Consider the following 17958-nt stretch of genomic DNA (forward strand, 5'->3'; position numbering starts at 1 on the left):
AAAAGCGCACGAAAGTATGAAAACTACGTATTAAATTTGGTATTTATGGAAGTATTTATTTCGGATTTTATAAACGTTTTGGTTATTAAAAACTTTAACCCATTGTGGGAAAGCTCCCAGAAGGAATGGTGCGATCTCTACCGTTTTTCTAACAGATCCTGTGTCGATAGAAATATTCAGATGTGCCAAATCTAAATGGAATCGGATGTTAATTTCGCGTTTTATGAGCTGAAATGGATATTTCGAACTTCTGTGAGGGAGGTTTCAGAAGGAGCGGTCCGATATATTCCATCTTAACACCAGGCCTTGGGTTGACAAAAATATTGGAATGTGTGAAATTTGAAGACAATCGAACTTTTACATTACATCTTATAAGAGTTGGAAGTATTCAAAATTTTGACCGTTTGTGGAGGTGATGAAAATATTTGGATTCCCAAAGTTGAAGCAAGATCGGATTATCCTTACTCTTTCTGTGCAAAAAATATTCTTTGAAAATTTCAACCATATTGCACATCTCCGAACTCGATCTTAGTTTGACAATTATATTACTTTATTATTATATTATATTATATTACGATGCACCAAGTTTGGATCAAATCAGATACTCCCTTCGAGAGTTATCGTGCGCACCAGCCAGCCAGACAGACAAACAGACGGACGGACATCGCTACATCGACTCCAAATGTCCTGAAACGGATTTGGTCCAAAGAGACCTAGATTTAGTCCCTTTTGTACTCCCATAGAATGATAATTTTATAAAATCAATAGATAATTCTATCTTTTAACGCACTAAAATGAGCCTCGGGTACAATGTTAGGATTTAAGCTTTGACCGTTAACTCAAAGCCCACGTTAAAGTATTTCGTACTTTTTAGTACTTTTCGTACATTTATAGAACGAATTTCCTAAGATCGCCTTTATTACCCTTAATGAACTTCCTTTAAAGAGATTCAGTCATAACTTAATATCAATGGTACAACATTTTGCTCTATTTCAAACCCTTATAATACGATTTTCCCAAAATCGGGGCTTTATAACCCATAATGGTATAATGGTACAATTTTAAATGTATTCCGTAAGAAGGAATTTAGATGGTTTTAAACCTTGATTTCCGTTATATTTTAAAATATACAATTCCACAATCAAATTTTAAATATGATTTGATTTCCGTTATATTTTCCAAGAGTGGAGAGAAAGAGAGAACTCTACAACAAAATATGGCAACATTGACTTTTGGTTTGTGTCTAAAATAAGCTTTTTGTCTACACATTTTTTGCCAACCAATGAAATAAGACAACCAACTAAAATACCCTTACATTGGAAAATGCTGGGAAAAGCCGGTCTAAGGAAACGAAAACGATGTGGAAGATGAAGGAAAAACAGGAAAACATTAAAAACAAAATTGTAAACAAACCACTGAAGAAGGAACATATCCCAGTCACAGCTTAGGGAGGACACAGCTTTGCGCCTTTTCTCCGGTAATGTTTACGCATCATCCCCCACCAATCGGCCAGGGCAACAACAACGGCACAAATCAAATGCCAGACAAATAATGCAAAAAAAACAAAACATAGAACTCAAATCCAAAAATGGGATACAGACACAGAGAGTACCTCAGCCAAATAGTGATGGTATGCAACCGGAAATTTTGACTGAGAGAGGGGGTGGGGAAAGCAATGCCGCCGAACAGCGGAGAAGGAAACCCAAATTTTCGGCTATGTGCTCTTCATATGCAAGATGGGAGGGAGGGAGTTATTCGCATTTGCTGCTGCATCCTGCCACCAAAAGATAAAGTGAATAAAGAAGGAAAACGAAATGTCAAGTACATTCTAGGTATGTCTGTGTGTGAGTATAAGTTCGCCTCTGCCGTGTGTACATAAATCGAAAAGGCTGCAAAGAAGCATATTGATGGGAGGATGTCAGTGCAGAAAAAACAATCGGCGGTACCACAACAAATAGGACACATACCAGCATAACGCACCCCACTCACACACATCGGCACACACACACACTCTCTGCACAGCGTACTTTAAAGCCCAAGTGCACCAAACCCAATAGACAGATATCAAATTCACGGGATACAAAACTGATGAGCCAGAACTTCTAAGATACCGAGAGGAGACGTAAAGTGGAAATTTTAAAGAATAAGTCCAAGGAAAATTTATTTCATCAAATACCTAATAGTGGAGGTTGAGCGAAAGAAAAAGTGAAGGAAAAAAAGTGAAATTGTAGACAAAATATTGAAGTAAACCTACAGAGGATAATAAAAAGCAACAAACTGGAAAAAGTAAGAAAAAAATTAATAGAAAATAACTGTATATTTTTAATTTAAGGAAAACACCCAGAATTAAACAAGGAATATTAAAAAAAAAAAAAATAAATAAAAATACCAAACGAATTACAAGGATTTGGATTAAAAATTTTGAAAGTATTCAATGAATACAGAGAAAATAAGAGCCTGTGAAGCCATCCCTGATGAGTTGTAGTGAAGTAAGGCGGAAGTGTGTAGAATATTGTTATTGTGTATTGTGAGTTTCAAGGAAGTAATTTGTCTTTGTGGCGATGGACATTTTACCCCAAAAGTTAATGTTCGCCCAAATGTTTGTAAAGAATCTTATCTCGTTTTTATAACAATTACCTTATAATGATGAACTAATACATTATAACATATGTGTCTGCCGATTATTAAGCACTTTTCTATATGGTGATACATTTTGGAAAAAGGCGCAGAGTGATTTCAAAACTTTCAATATGTGAACTTTTGATGAGGTGCATAAAATTGATTATTTGAAGAAGTTATACAGGAAATTGACATAAGGAATATTTTCGTGGTCGAGGTCTGATCTTCTCTTCCATGAGAATTTTATACACAACCAGCATATCGATAGTGCAATGCTTATGTATTCCATATCAAACATGTCAAAGTTTTAATCTCGAATTGTATTGGTAACGCTAATAGATGAATTATTCGGAAAAATGCAGATGTGTCCATGTTGTATAGAATTTTTTTTTAATAGGACTTTTTTCAATTTGTCAAATATCCGCAAACTTAGAGTCTTTATGTTGATATCTCGGAAATTAGAGCAGAGTTTCGGTATACACTGAAAAATTGCAGAGCATATTTGGATATCCTTTATATTTAGATTTAGTGAAAAAAAAAAAAAACAAGTTAAAAAGCAGTAAGTTCGGCCGGCCCGAAGTTTAAATACCCTCCACCATTTGGAACGAATTTGAAAAATTTCAAAAAATTAAACCCATTAAAAACTCTGTTAAAATCTTAAAAATACCGAATGTAGCCGTTAAGTATCTAAAATCATCAAAATACCGTATATAGTTAGGTACAGTTATATCGGAGCCATACGAAGACCTGGACCTGCATAGACAATTTTCTGTCACAGGCTACGAACTTCAAATACGAAATCTCAAACAATTTCGGTGAGCATTGTACCTAAAATCGTCAAAATACCGAATATAGGGAGGTACTGCTATATGGAGCCTACGCGAAGACCTGGATCTGTATACACAATTTTCTGTCACAGACTGTAGTTCCCATTACGAACTCTAAATACGAAATTTTAAATTACTTCGGTGAATAATGACGCTAAAATCATCAAAATACCGAATATTGAGAGGTACCGTTATATGGGGGCTATACGAAGACGTGGACCTGCACTGAAAATATTTTGCCATAGGCTGTAGCATCCATTACGAACCTCAAATACCAAATTTGAAAATTTTCCATAACTGAAATACCACACTGAAGTCCAGCCAGAGATTGCTACTGGAATCTGTGATATGATATTGTCGCATCCTCTATTATAAAATGGAGGACCTATCAAATTTGTTATTCGCACTATTTAAGACTGAGCTTTGAAATTTTGCACATTCCTAGAATTGAAAACGAAATATACGTAAACGTACAAAAGCATTTTGGCGAGAATTTTCCAGAAAAAAAGTTGTTCGTGATGGAATTCAAGAGTGATAGAGTGATTTCTTTATCTTTGACTGGAAAACCACAAGTGTCTATCGTTAGAGCACTTCAGCATTTAAATGTGAATAAATCTTTTGTGTCTCGTACCATCGCTCGTTACCGTGATACTAGCGTAGCGTAGTCCGACGTCAAGGAAGTGGACTGAAGAAAACAGCAACATCCGAAGAAATAGTTCGAAAAGTAAAGGGGCGACTTGATCGAAACCCGCGTCGCAGTGGCCGAAAAATGGCTCGTGAGCTGAACATATCACAATATTCCATTCCGTAAATATAGAAAAATGAACTCGGGGTAAAGCCATTGAAATTTCAAAAAGTGCAAGAACTTACATCGCAACAGAAAGAAAATAGACTCAAAAGAGCTAAAGAGTTACTTCGCTTGGCCGAAAGTGATGAATTGCCGAATTTGGTTTTCTCCGATAAGAAAACATTCGTTGTCCAGCAGTTTGTAAACAAACAAAATTATCGTCTTTACTTGCCAAAAAGGTCAGCTGTAAATGTGCACCTTCGGTCAGCGTATGACGTTTTCATTAGCCATTTGAAGGTCATAATTAATTCCAAAGGTGACCAATTCGATAAAATCTAAACTTATTTTAAAATTTGATGTTATTACCGACATTTTTTGCTTTCATGCAATAAAATTAAAAAAAATGTACAAATTATGGCGTTTGACTTTGTTGCAGTTTTTTATCTCACCCTGTAATGCTACGCATTTTTTGTATAATTCCTATACAATGGTGTCTTCCGAAGTTCGGTATTTTGGCGATTCCAGCACAGTTTTCCAATAAAATGGTTAAAATTCGGGATTTAGAGTTACCAATCGGTGCATTGTCTATATAAGTCCACGTCGTTCTATAGCCCCATATAAATATACATCCATGTATTCAGTATTTTAAACTGAATTCCTTCAAACTTCACTGTAGTAGACAATTGTCTATAATGGCTTCCAAAAACCATACTTCCAGATATTCGATGATTTTAATTAGATTTCCCAAATATTTTTCTTAAAAAATTTTTTTTTTAACTTAGGAATATATTTCCTGATCCTTAATAGATAGCTCTTTGCTCCTCAGAAACAATACATAGCGTTCGAGTATCAAGTCTTAAAAAAACATCAACATTTTCGTGACTCTAGCAAGCGGATACTTCTTCAGTAAAAAGTCTATCTTAAAATTTAAGATTCGTTCGTGTTAAGCCTTTTTATACCCTCAAACATTGTATTGAGGTTATATTAGGTTTGTCATTCCGTTTGTAACACCCTTAAATATACATTTTAGACACCACAAAGTGCATATATTCTTGATCAGCATATCCGTTTATCCTTCTGTGGAAATCACTCTAGCTTCCGAACAAAATGAAGTAAGTTGATAAAATTTTACTCAATTGTCCGTCCAGGTGCACTCCTTCGCATAACCTCCATATAACTGCACCTCCTGATATTCGGTATTTTGATGATTTTAGCGACATTATTCACCGAATTTTTATACCCTCCACCATACTATGGAGGGTATATTAACTTTGTCATTCCGTTTGTAACTCCTCGAAATACTCATATCAGACCCAACAAAGTATATATATTCTTGATCAGCGTAAAATTCTAAGTCGATTTAGCGATGTCCGTCTGTCTGTCTGTCTGTCCGTCTGTCTGTCCGTCTGTCTGTCTGTCTGTTGTAATCACGCTATCTTTCGAATGAATTGAGATAGGTGGCTAAAATTTTGCACACATGTTTATTTTTCCAGTAGGCAGGTTAAGTTCGTAAATGGGCCATGTAGGTCCACGTTTTCATATAGCCCCCATATAACGGTACCTCCCTATATTCGGTATTTTGATGATTTTAGCGACATTATTCACGGGAATTGTTTTAAATTTGGTATTTGAAGTTCAAAATGGATACTACATCCTAAGGCGGAAAATTATCCGTGCAGGTCCACGTCTTCGTATAGCCCCCATATAACGGTACCTCCCGATATTCGGTATTTTGATGATTTTAGCGACATTATTCACGGGAATTGTTTCAAATTTGGTATTTGAAGTTCAAAATGGATACTACATCCTAAGGCGGAAAATTATCCGTGCAGGTCCACGTCTTCGTATAGCCCCCATATAACGGTACCTCCCGATATTCGGTATTTTGATGATTTTAGCGACATTATTCACGGGAATTGTTTCAAATTTGGTATTTGAAGTTCAAAATGGATACTACATCCTAAGGCGGAAAATTATCCGTGCAGGTCCACGTCTTCGTATAGCCCCCATATAACGGTACCTCCCTATATTCGGTATTTTGATGATTTTAGCGACATTATTCACCGGAATTGTTTTAAAATTGGTATTTGAAGTTCGTTATGGGAACTAAAGTCTGTGACAGAAAATTGTCTGTGCGGGTCCAGGTCTTCGTATAGCCCCCATATAACGGTACCTCCCTATATTCGGTATTTTGATGATTTTAGCTACATTGTTCACCGTTTATTTCAAGTTTCGAATTTGAATATGGTAATGGCTTATGACCAACAATGCCTATGCATGTCCACGTCGTATAGACCCCAAAATAACGGCTATATTCGGTATTTTTAAAATTTTAACAGAATTTTTTAAGGATTTTATTTTTTGAAAATTTCCAAATTCGTTGCAAATGGTGGAGGGTATTAAAAGTTCGGCCCGGCCGAACTTACTGCTTTTTAACTTGTTTTTATTTGAAGTTCGTAATGGATATTACAGCCTATGACTGAAAATTGTCGGTGCAGGTCCACGTCTTCGTATAGCCCCCATATAATGGTACATTATTTACCGATTTTTTTTTAAGTTTCGCATCATTACAATAAGAATTTAACAGTTTTTCAAGTTTTAATTATTATTAAATCTTTTTTTCTTTTTTCGGAAAGAATAATAGAAAAATGTTTTCCTTTTAAGTCAAAACTTCTTCAAAATGTATAATTTTGAAGTTGAAGGAGTATATTAGTAAAATCATTGCACAATGGACCCACATCCAACTTTTCTGGACAAAACTATTACAACGTCTTTTCATAATGAAAATTGGTCACCACCATACCTAAATCCCAGAAACCATCAGTGACCTCAATATAAAATTTCAGGATTCCAGCCCTATCCCTTCACCTAATAATAAATTTTGTACCATTTAGTACTTCTCGTACAAATAAAGACTGATTTTAAACACAATCTCCATATCTCAACCTCAGATACCAACAGTGACCTTAATATCAAATTTTAGGATTTTAGCTGTTTATTTTCTCCCATTTCCACATTAAGTACAATTGTGGTACTCATATCCAAAACCAGATTTTTCTCTCAACGACAGACACAAACAGTAACATCCATATACAATTTGAGGATTCCAGATATATCTCTTCTCCCAATACCAAATTTAAAACTATTTAGTACTTTTCGTACAATTATAGTACACATTTCCAAAACCACTTCCATATCTCAATTCCAGATACCAACAGAAAGCTCAATATTACATTTAGTATTCTAACCCTATTCCTTTAACCAAAACTCCGTCAAGTACTTTTCGTACAAAAATAGCACACATTTTCAAATACATCTTCATATCTCAATCAGATTTCAACAGAGATTTCAATCCCAAATTTCCGCAATATTTCTTTTCTACTTTCTTTTCGTACAATTATAGTATATATATCCGAAATCACCTCCATACTTCCTGACTACACATAATCAGCAACCCTAATACCAAATTACGGTTTTTATTACAAATATATTATTATTTATTACTTTTAGCTCATTGCGTTTGTCCAATACAAAGTATTTAATTTTTAGTGCTTTTCAGAACTCTTTTTTAGTGAAAATTTCCAAAGGCCCAGCCTCAAACGTTATCGCACCAAGAATGGGAAAAATGTTCTCTTTACTCTAAAGAGCAAAGTAATTGTACTTAATTGGAATCCTGATATTTACAATTAACATTACTTGTTGAGTGTAGGATTGGGATATGGAGGAAGTTCTCGAAATTTGTACTTATGTGCACGAAAACTACTAAATGGTACTAAATTTGGTATTACTTCGATTTGGTTGAACCAATAGAGCAATAATTATGAATCTAGAAATAAGACAACTATTGCATTCTAGGACAGAGGAATATAAGCACTTTTTGAAATTCGTACTAAATGGTACTAAATTTGGTACATTTTAAATTTTGGGAAAACCAATAGAGTGAGAATTCTGAAATTTGGAAATAAGATCGTTGGACTTAAGTACGTAGGTAGTTTAGGAAATTGGTACTTAAGTGTACTAAATGATACAAAAGTTGGTATAATTTAAACTTTGGATGAACCGTTAGATTTGTAATCCTGACATTTGAAAATAAGATTTCTATTGGACTGAATGATGTAGGTAATTAAAAAATTTTACTTAAGTGTACTAATGGTACAATTTGGATATGGATGACCCAATAAGGCTGGTATCCTGAAATGTAGAAATAAGATTACTATGGTATTCTAGGACTGAACTTTAGAAGTTCGAACTAATGTGTACTAAATGGTACTAAATTTGGTAAATTCTGAAATTTGAAAATAAGATTTCTATAGGAGTGCATGATCTAGGTAGTTATGAAAATGTGTACTTAATGGTACTAAATTTGGTACAATTTGGATCTGAGTCGGAGTGTAGAATTGAGATATGTAGTTATTTTTAAGAATTTGTACTTATATGTACTAAAAGGTACTAAATCTGGTGCAATTTGGATTTAGGTGAAGCGATAGAGCTGGAATCCTGAAATTTCGAATAAGGATTACTGTTGGAGTGTAGGATTGGGGTATGAAGGTGTGTCCGGAAACCCCATAAAAGTACTCTGATTCCTTTACGATTCTTCTTTCAGAATATTGTGAACGTAAGAATAATCTCGCGCACTTCCTTCTCATTATTTTGCTGGTCTTCTGTTTAGCCCGGATTCCAACTACGGATTGCTCTCAGATTCTGAGTCTATTAGAATATGTGTGTTTTAGTTCTTCGATTTAATCAATTTGTAACTATTTTCCCAAGGCCTTGATTTTTCTATTGTTCTCACAGCTTTAATATTTGATTCTTAATGTTTCTTTACTTTCGTTATAGTCCGATAAAATGCGAAGCCGTACCGAAATGGTAACGACAACCTTTGTCGATTCGGAAGAGGATTACAGCGATGACGATGACTCCGAGGAGGATTGGCGTCCATCGGCCTCGAATAAAAATGGCAAGAAACAAAAACAACAAAAATCAGCAGGTGGCGGATCGAAAAAGGGGAGAAAACGTAAAGGTGGTCCAGCCGGAGCTGGGGCAAATGCCAAAAATGCTACAAAACGTAAAACCGCCAACTATGCCGAAAGTGATGACGAAGAAGAAGAAGATGATGAAGATCTTAGTGAAGATGATTATGATTATGACGATGCAGAACCAACGCCGGCAGCAGCAGCAACAACAGCTTCCGCAACCAAATCCAAACCAGCCACAAGTTTACCGCCCAAAAAACAATTTTCCGAAAAGAATAACAGTTCTTCGTCGGGTAATGGTACGGGCAATAGCAGTGAAGAGGATGCGATTAAATTGCTGGTCTACATCAAGGATTTGGCGGGAGATTATGGGAAGAATAATCGCTTGTGTTTGTGGCGCAAGGATGGTAATAATTTGTTGCAAAAATATATTCGGGTTAAGACAACGCCGGAAGAGTTTTTGTTCACCTCAAGTTCTGTGGTAAGTTGGAGATTGAGATGAGAGGTTAAAAAAATATAACTAATTTTGGTTTTCTTGTCTTCCAGTATTCCAGTTTCGATGACAAGCGTATTACGGATTTCTATGAGATCAAAGTCAAGTCCCTGGATTCCAGTAATCGGCGTGTCAAAATTTCCAATACTTCAGATTTAAAGAAAATCCTCGCAGAAGCTGGCAAAAAGAAACGAGAACAAGCCAAATTGATGGCCGATGATGAGGAAGATGATGGCGATCTCAGTGATGATGATATCAGTGAATCGGAATTGGAAAAAAGTGAAAAGGCCAGTGAAAATAAGGAAAATATGAAGAAAAAGCATTTGAAAATGAAACTAATGCAAAAACGCAAAAAGCCTGCTGCCGAGGATGATGATGAGGACGACGACGACGACGATGAGGAAGAGGTTGAAGAAGAAAATGACGAAGAGGAGGATGAGGGTGATTTGGAGGACGATGACGACGATGATCCAGAGGAGGATATTGAGGAAGACGACGATGGTGATGATGATTAAGTGTAGGGTAAGAAAATAGATTAGGACGGAGCTAGCGAGAAGTTACCCAAAAAGAAAAGAGTGATTCAATCAAAATAATTTTAAAATCAACGAAAAACAATTTAAAATTATAGGGAGATAGAATTGAAGGGCAAAGTTTTGAGTGTGGAGAAAATTTGAAAAAAAAAAAACGGAGAGTAGAGAGAAAATCATGGTAGACTTTTAAAGAAATAAAATCCATTTTTTTTTTGATTGAAAGGGCTCACAAATCTGGGTATTTTGGCAACAGAAGAGATAACTCACATGGTATGGATGAGAACAAACCTTTTGTCCATTGGTGTGAAGCTAGACAAATGTCCATATAATCCAGTTGTTGACATCTCAATAAAGGCAACATTTAAAGAGTTTGCTCTAAGTATTTGTACCCTACACCGCATGGTGGTAAGGGTATTATATACTTGTCCATTTGTTTGTAACAGGGAGAAGGAAGCGATATAGACCCATAGTTACCCATAAGATATGCATAGAATCATTTTCTAAGTCGATTTATGCATGTCAGTCCGTCCGACAGTTCGTCCATGTATTCTTGTGAAAAAATGCAGGTCGCATTTATTATCCGATTGAGATGAAATTTAGCAAACAATATTTGTTTGGCCCAAGGTCGATCCTTATTGCAATACGTGAGAAAAATTGGTTCTGATATAGCTAGCTATAGCTTCAATATACCTGTTTCATCCGATTTGGGTTTTAAGTCCCTCATATTCATAATATACATTCGACAACAATGATATTTGGTACCACGTATCTCATAGAGCTCGGAAATACCTCTAGCAAATTCTACAAAGATTGGATCAGATTTGGATATAACTTTCATATATATCTTCCGATTTCGAGTTAATTGTGCGCCAAATGGCCAATACCAGTCCAAATACCTGAATTTTGGCACATACGACCGAATTCAGTCTAGAAGCAAGTACATCAAATCGGGGGAAAATCGGTTCTGATATAGCTATAGCTCCCATATATCTGTTTCATCCGATTTGGGTTTTAAGTCCCTCATATTCATAATACAGATTCGTCAACAATGATATTTGGTACCAGATATCTTGTCGAGCTCGGAAAAAATGTTGCCAAATTTTATCGAGAACGACTAAAATTTGGATATAGCTCCCATATATATCCTTAATCCGATTTCAGGTTTATTGTGTAAATAATGACTAATATCAGCCAAAATGGAGAGAATTTCGAGAAGTACGACAGATTTGGATATAGCTGTCACATATATCTTCCGACCGAATTCAGTCTAGAAGCAAGAACATCAATCTGGGAAAAATTGGTTCTGATATAGCTAGCTATAGCTTCCATATATCTGTTTCATCCGAATTGGGTTTTAAGTCCCTCATATTCATAATACACATCCGACAACAATGATATTTGGTACAAGATATCTTATAGAGCTCCGAAATAATTTTGCCAAATTTTATCGAGAACGACTAAGATCTGGATATAGCTCCCATACATATCCTTAATCCGATTTTAGGGTTATTGTGCAAATAATGGCTAATATCAGCCAAAATAAAGTAAATTTCGGGACGTACATTTCCATTTTGTGGAACTCGGCTCCGATATATATATATTTTTATACCCTCCACCATAGTATGGAGGGTATATTAAGTTTGTCATTCCGTTTGTAACACCTCGAAACATACATTTTTTTGTGGAGTCTCAAGTAAATATATTCTTGATCAGCATAAAATTCTATGTCTATTTAGCAATGTCCGTCCGTCTGTGGAAATCACTCTAGCTTCCGAACGAAATGATGTAGGTTGATAAAATTTTACACAAATGTCTGCAGGACTTTTGGTATTGAAAATGGGCCATGTAGGTCCACGTATTCGTATAGCCCCCATATAACGGTACCTCCCGATATTCGGTATTTGATGATTTTAGCGACAATATCTACCGGAATTGTTTCGAAATTGTTATTTAAAGTTCGTAATAGATACTACGGCTTAAGACAGAAAATGGACCATGTAGGTCCACGTCTTCGTATAGCCCCCATATAACGGTACCTCCCGATATTCGGTATTTTGATGATTTTAGCGACGTTATTCTGCGGAATTGTTTCAATTTTTGTATTTGAAGTTCGTAATGGATACTACAGCCTATAACAGAAAATTGTCTGTCCGGGTCCACGTCTTCGTATAGCCCCCATATAACGGAAACCTCGATATTCGGTATTTTGATGATTTTAGCGACATTATTTACCGGATTTATTTCACATTTTGTATTTGAAGTTCGTAGTGGGTACTACAGCCTATTCTAGAAAATTGTATGTGCAGGGACACGTTTTATAACCCCCATGGTACCTCCCTATATTCGGTATTTTAATGATTTTAGCTACATTATAAACAGATTTTTTTCTGCTCTATTTCTGCTCTAAAGCCAAATGTTGATGGTGGTATGATCAACTTCAAATAAATTATTTTGTTACTGGAGCTCTACTGAATATGTATAGTGGTATAGGGTATCATATAGTCGGCCCCACCCGACTTTTGACTTTTCCTTACTGGTTTTATACTGATTTTTAAGGATTCTTTACATGATCTCTTTTTCTCTTGTTTTCTCCCAATCAAGCTTTGTCCAAATATAAATAAAAAATATGATGAGTTTATCCAAGTCAATGTACTGATTATAAACTATTTTAATATAATTATTAGAATTTTTGATATATAAAAATAATGAAAAAAAAAACAAACAAAAAAAAGAAAGATTCCCCTCCAAAAAAAAAAATAAAAAAATAACAAAATCTCCATAAAAACTCAATGTATATTCCAATGTGCAGAAAATTAATACAAATTCTAAAATTAAAAACAATTTTGGCAAAACAATATATTTACAAAAATGATTGAAAATGTTTTGGAACAAATTATATATTAAAAATGGTTGCACATATTAAAAAAAAAACATAGATTTAGCTGAGTTTTCAGATAAAAATTGCCAAATTATTTATAACATTTGAACTTTTAAACATAAAATGAAAAAGTATATAAAAAAAACAATGATTGCTCTAAAAATCCCATACATGAAAAATATCATTAATTTTCAATCGTAACATTTAACTATTAACCTTAAGATGATCATAGAATATAAACCAAAAAAGAAAATAAATTTTAATTGAAATAAACGTCTTCTAAAAACATTAATAATTTAACATTTTCATAATTTAAAATTTCCATAACTCCTTAAATATTGAGTTTTCGGTGTTTTTAGCTATTATTTGTGATCAGTTATTTGGGTATGAAAAACTTTAAAATAGCCATAACTCCTTAAATATTGAGTTTTCGTCGTTTTTAGCTATTATTTGTGATCACTTTTTTAAGAATGAATTATCGAAAACTTTTAAATGACCATAACTCCTTAAATATTATGTTTTCCGCGTTTTTAGCTATTATTTGTGATCACTTTTTTAAGAATGAATTATCGAAAACTTTAAAATGGCCATAACTCCTTAAATATTGAGTTTTCCGCGTTTTTAGCTATTATTTGTGATCAGTTATTTGGGCATGAATTATCGAAAACTTTAAAATAGGCATAACTCCTTAAATATTGAGTTTTCGGCGTTTTTAGCTATTATTTGTGATCACTTTTTAAAGCATGGAGATATAGCATCAGAATCGGAGGTACTTCCCAAAAATATGCACATATCTACTGATCGATTATAGATGCAATCTCCACATTTGGAATGCGCAACGCAATTTTGAACAACAATAATTTTGCCAAGTTATATAGTAATCGGTTCAGATTTGGATTCAACTCCCATATACATTTTCGGCCGATTTCATGTACAGGGTTGCCCATATTCGACGGACCCATCTGGCAACGCCATAACTTTTGACAGAGATGTCACATCGCTTAATGACATACCGCGTTTGAAGCGTCAGTCCAAGCAGATTTTTACCATAAATCAATACACGCCACGCGAAACAGTTGAAATTTACATTCAACAGAAGAAGTCAATTGTGAAAACTCAACGTGCTTTTAAAACATTAAAAAATGTGAGAAGTGCACCTTCTAAGAACACCATTAGGCGTTTATACGAAAAGTTTTCGACTGGTAAGGCTCTTTCTAATCCGAAGAGGCCATATAAAAGTCAACCAAGGCGATTGGCCGATAATATCGCTGCCGTACGAGCCAGTGTTGAGAGGTCCCCAAGAACATCGCAAAAACGCCGTTCTCAGCAGTTGGGCATGGCTCGGTCCACTTTACAACGCATTATTCGCATTGATTTGCATTTGTTCCCGTACAAAATTCAATTGACGCAAAGAATGTTGCCTGCGGACAAGCCTCGTCGATTGGAATGGGCCCAAAGGTCCGTCGTCACATGTGGAGAATAGATCTTTTACTTACACAAATACTATTACATAGATTGTAGATTGCACATAAGGACCTCATTGGGTAACTGATTTTGAAATTAGTTCATGCGAGTAATGATTTTAACGGTTCGAAATTACGAGTTTTACGAGAAGGAATATAAATAACGCTCTTAGCATAAACCGTCGCCTTGCAAGTGTTGGAAGATCAATTAACAATAAACGACTTTCATAAGACGGAAATAATTCCGAATTCCAGTTAAGGCCCCGTAGAGCAACATATGAACTTGAACTGATTCGATTTTATCTGAATAGCATTTGTAAAAGGGACTCCACAGAATGCATCCGTATTCTAATGCTGGGGAAGCTAAAATAAAAAACATTCTTTGGATTGACATAAGGATCATCGCACTCTTTACGCCAGCGTTTTTAGCATTCGGCCCAATTACGGTTGTCGTTACTATAGTCGTCGTCGACTTTATGTGCGAGTCGCCCTCGCCGTCGCTTCGATTCAAAAATGGTATTATGGTATGGCATAGAAGCGACATCGACAGTTTAAAATAAAAGTTGGCAACAATTAAAAAAACGTTGGCAACACTCCCTTGTTATTGACAAAAAAAGATAATCGTCCCAATTACGGTTGTCGTTACTATAAGGTGTGTCTGGTTACTTTCCCTGCTGGAATTGTCCAGCAACATCTTTCTGAGAGAGTAAGGTAGTTTTATTCTCTTTTGCAAGGAAATTGCGAAAAGTAAACAGACGGTATTCTGCACAAGCTTGCAACTAATCAGCTGATTTGTCAAAACAAACCAATTTGTCCCCCTTTAAAAGAATTAAACGAAAGGAACCACCACCAATTTCACAAGTTTTATAAATAAAAAGGAAATTGGCAATAAAATAAAAATGTGAGCAATAAAAGGAAGATAGATTTGATGTGTTCCGCGGAATCCTTTAAACCTGTTGCTAATGGCATTTGTCTAAAAGTCTTTTATTTTCTTACTACATATTAATATTTATGTTTTTCACATTTTGTAAAGTTGTTCTCCAAAAACAATTAGTCTTGTTAATTCCAAAACAATATTTTCAAATTAAAAGCACAAAAAGAAATAAGTAAACAATAGAAAACATCTGATTGAATGTCGATGAATGAGAAGAAGAAGAGTTGCAAGAGATTGCAGGAAAAAAATTTTCAAGCAAGAATTTGCAAACTCTCACTGAAAGAACTGTCAAAATTTCTCTCTCCAACCGCTCTCTTTTGCAGAACTTTTGGGTTAACAGACGACTTCCAGTAACAATTGTTACAAACTTTAGGGTAACCAGACACACCTATAGTCGTCGTCGACTTTATGTGCGAGTAGCCCTCGCCGTCGCTTCGATTCAAAAATGGTATTATGGTAAGGCATAGAAGCGACATCGAGAGTTTAAAATAAAAGTTGGCAACAATTAAAAAAAAAACGTTGGCAACACTTCCTTGTTATTGACAAAAAAAAATATATTTTTTTTAGTATTTTGAATTCTAATTTGGACTCTTTCGGAAAAATAAAAAATATAGTGAAAAAATGAAGATTATAAATGCCTTACATATCTTAAGTTCAAGTGAGGATGAAGAGAAGAATGTATTTGTAGTGCAGCGGCGAGTGTTAATGCAGCCAACAAACATATTTGCATTGCCTGGCTCTTGATTGTGTTGTTCCAAAAGTTTACGCCGCTCTTTCAAGAGTTCAATAGTTTCTGCTTTCCTAGGTGACTTTTTAACATTGTTTTTTCAGCATTGTCCACTTGCTCATTTTCATGAACTATAACGTCTATTACACTTATGTTTTCTTATCTTCTATTCCAAGTGCACGACCTGGTGGATTCCATAACTGAAACTGCATTATATTCGCGACAGACTCCTCCAAAGGCGACAAACTCATTTGCTTAAAAATGCCACCTCCATTGCTGCTGGTTTCACCCTTGTTGTGCACAAGTTTCTTTTTAGTTTTAAATTTTTAATCTTTCCAAACCTAGAAGAATTTTAGAAAACCAACTAATAAAAACATACAAAAATAATTTTAATTTTTACATACTTTTTGCCAGCCATCGGAGTCTCTAATCGGAGGCCCGTTTACATTTAATTTTGTAGCAATAGATTCCCAATGTGAATTAAAATTAGCTGGAACATGACCTTTGGTAAACCCTTTTACCAAACATGGATTTTTTTTCCAATTCGGAAACCAAAATTTCAAATTGTTTTGCTGTTGTTATTTTCATGGTCAAATATCAAATACAAAATGCTTACAATATCAACGTCGACTAAAAAATGCTATGTCGTCACAATTTTTTACGGCGACAGATATTCTCAAAAATCGACTTCACGTCGACTATTGTATCGGCAATGATAATGGCAACCATTTGTCGCTATCGACAAAAAACGACAACCCTAATATCATTATTGTCGCCTCGACTTCATTTTGCGACGCCGACGATAACCGTAATAGGGCCGATTATTAACAGACGAGTCAATGTGCAACTGAAAAGGTAGTTTAGGATCTAAGATAACACCGAGGTCAATAAAGGAATCAACATTTTCTTATTTGCATGAACCGAAAAAGTAGTTGTAATGTATTGGATGAGATCTAAACAAGGAAAATTTTTTAGCATTTCTTTAGATTAAGAGACATGTCATTTGACTCCAAGAGTTCACAAGATAATGTAAATCGTACTGTAAAACAAGTAAACAAGCTGTAAGTTCGGCCGGGCCGAGCTTTGAATACCCTCTACCATTTGGAACGAATTTGCCAATTCTCAAAAACAATAAATTACGTTAAAACTTCTGTTAAAATCTTAAAAATACCGAATGTAGCTATTATATTGGGGTCTATACGAAGACATGAACCTGCGTAGGTAACATTCGTCATAAGCCATTACAATATTCAAATGTGAAACTTAAAAAAATCGGTTATAATGTCGACGGGCTATAAGAAGACGTGGACCTGTACAGACAATTTTCTGCCATAGGCTGTAGTATCCATTACGAATCAAAAAACAAATTTGAAACGATTCTGGTGAAAAATGTTAAAATACCGAATATCGGGAGGTACCGTTATATAGGGGCTTTACGAAGAGGTGAACCTGCACAGACAATTTTCTGTCTTAGGCTGTAGTATCTATTTCGAACTTCAAATTCCAAATTTGAAACAATTCCGGCGAATAATGTCGCTAAAATCATCAAAATACCGAATATCGGGAGGTACCGTTATATGGGGGCTATACGAAGACGTGGACCTGCATAGACAATTTTCTGTCATAGGCTGTAGGTTTCATTTCAGAATTCAAATACCAAATTTAAAAGAATTCCGTTGAATAATGTCGCTAAAATCAACAAAGAACCGAATATTCGGAGGTACAGT

At 35.1% G+C, this 17958-nt stretch overlaps 1 protein-coding gene across 1 annotated transcript; it reads left to right on the forward strand.

Annotated features, from left to right (window-relative positions):
• The first annotated feature begins 1431 nt into the window (after nucleotides 1–1431).
• On the forward strand, nucleotides 1432–12872 carry LOC131800697 (glutamic acid-rich protein-like). The gene is made up of 3 exons (XM_059118362.1): nucleotides 1432–2286; nucleotides 9070–9687; nucleotides 9753–12872. The coding sequence occupies exons 2-3, from the start codon at nucleotides 9079–9081 to the stop codon at nucleotides 10212–10214; spliced, it is 1071 nt and encodes a 356-aa protein (XP_058974345.1). The 5' UTR covers nucleotides 1432–2286; nucleotides 9070–9078; the 3' UTR covers nucleotides 10215–12872.
• The last annotated feature ends 5086 nt before the right edge of the window (nucleotides 12873–17958 follow it).

The sequence above is a fragment of the Musca domestica genome, unplaced genomic scaffold, assembly GCF_030504385.1.
Source record: "Musca domestica strain aabys unplaced genomic scaffold, Musca_domestica.polishedcontigs.V.1.1 123, whole genome shotgun sequence".
Classification (NCBI taxonomy): domain Eukaryota; kingdom Metazoa; phylum Arthropoda; class Insecta; order Diptera; family Muscidae; genus Musca; species Musca domestica.

Excerpts from the sequence above, each read along its gene's own strand:
- LOC131800697 (XM_059118362.1), top strand. The coding sequence starts at position 9,079 with ATGCGAAGCCGTACCGAAATGGTAACGACAACCTTTGTCGATTCGGAA. Across the intron at positions 9,688-9,752 it reads TGTTCACCTCAAGTTCTGTG|TATTCCAGTTTCGATGACAA; the intron begins GTAAGTTGGAGA and ends CTTGTCTTCCAG.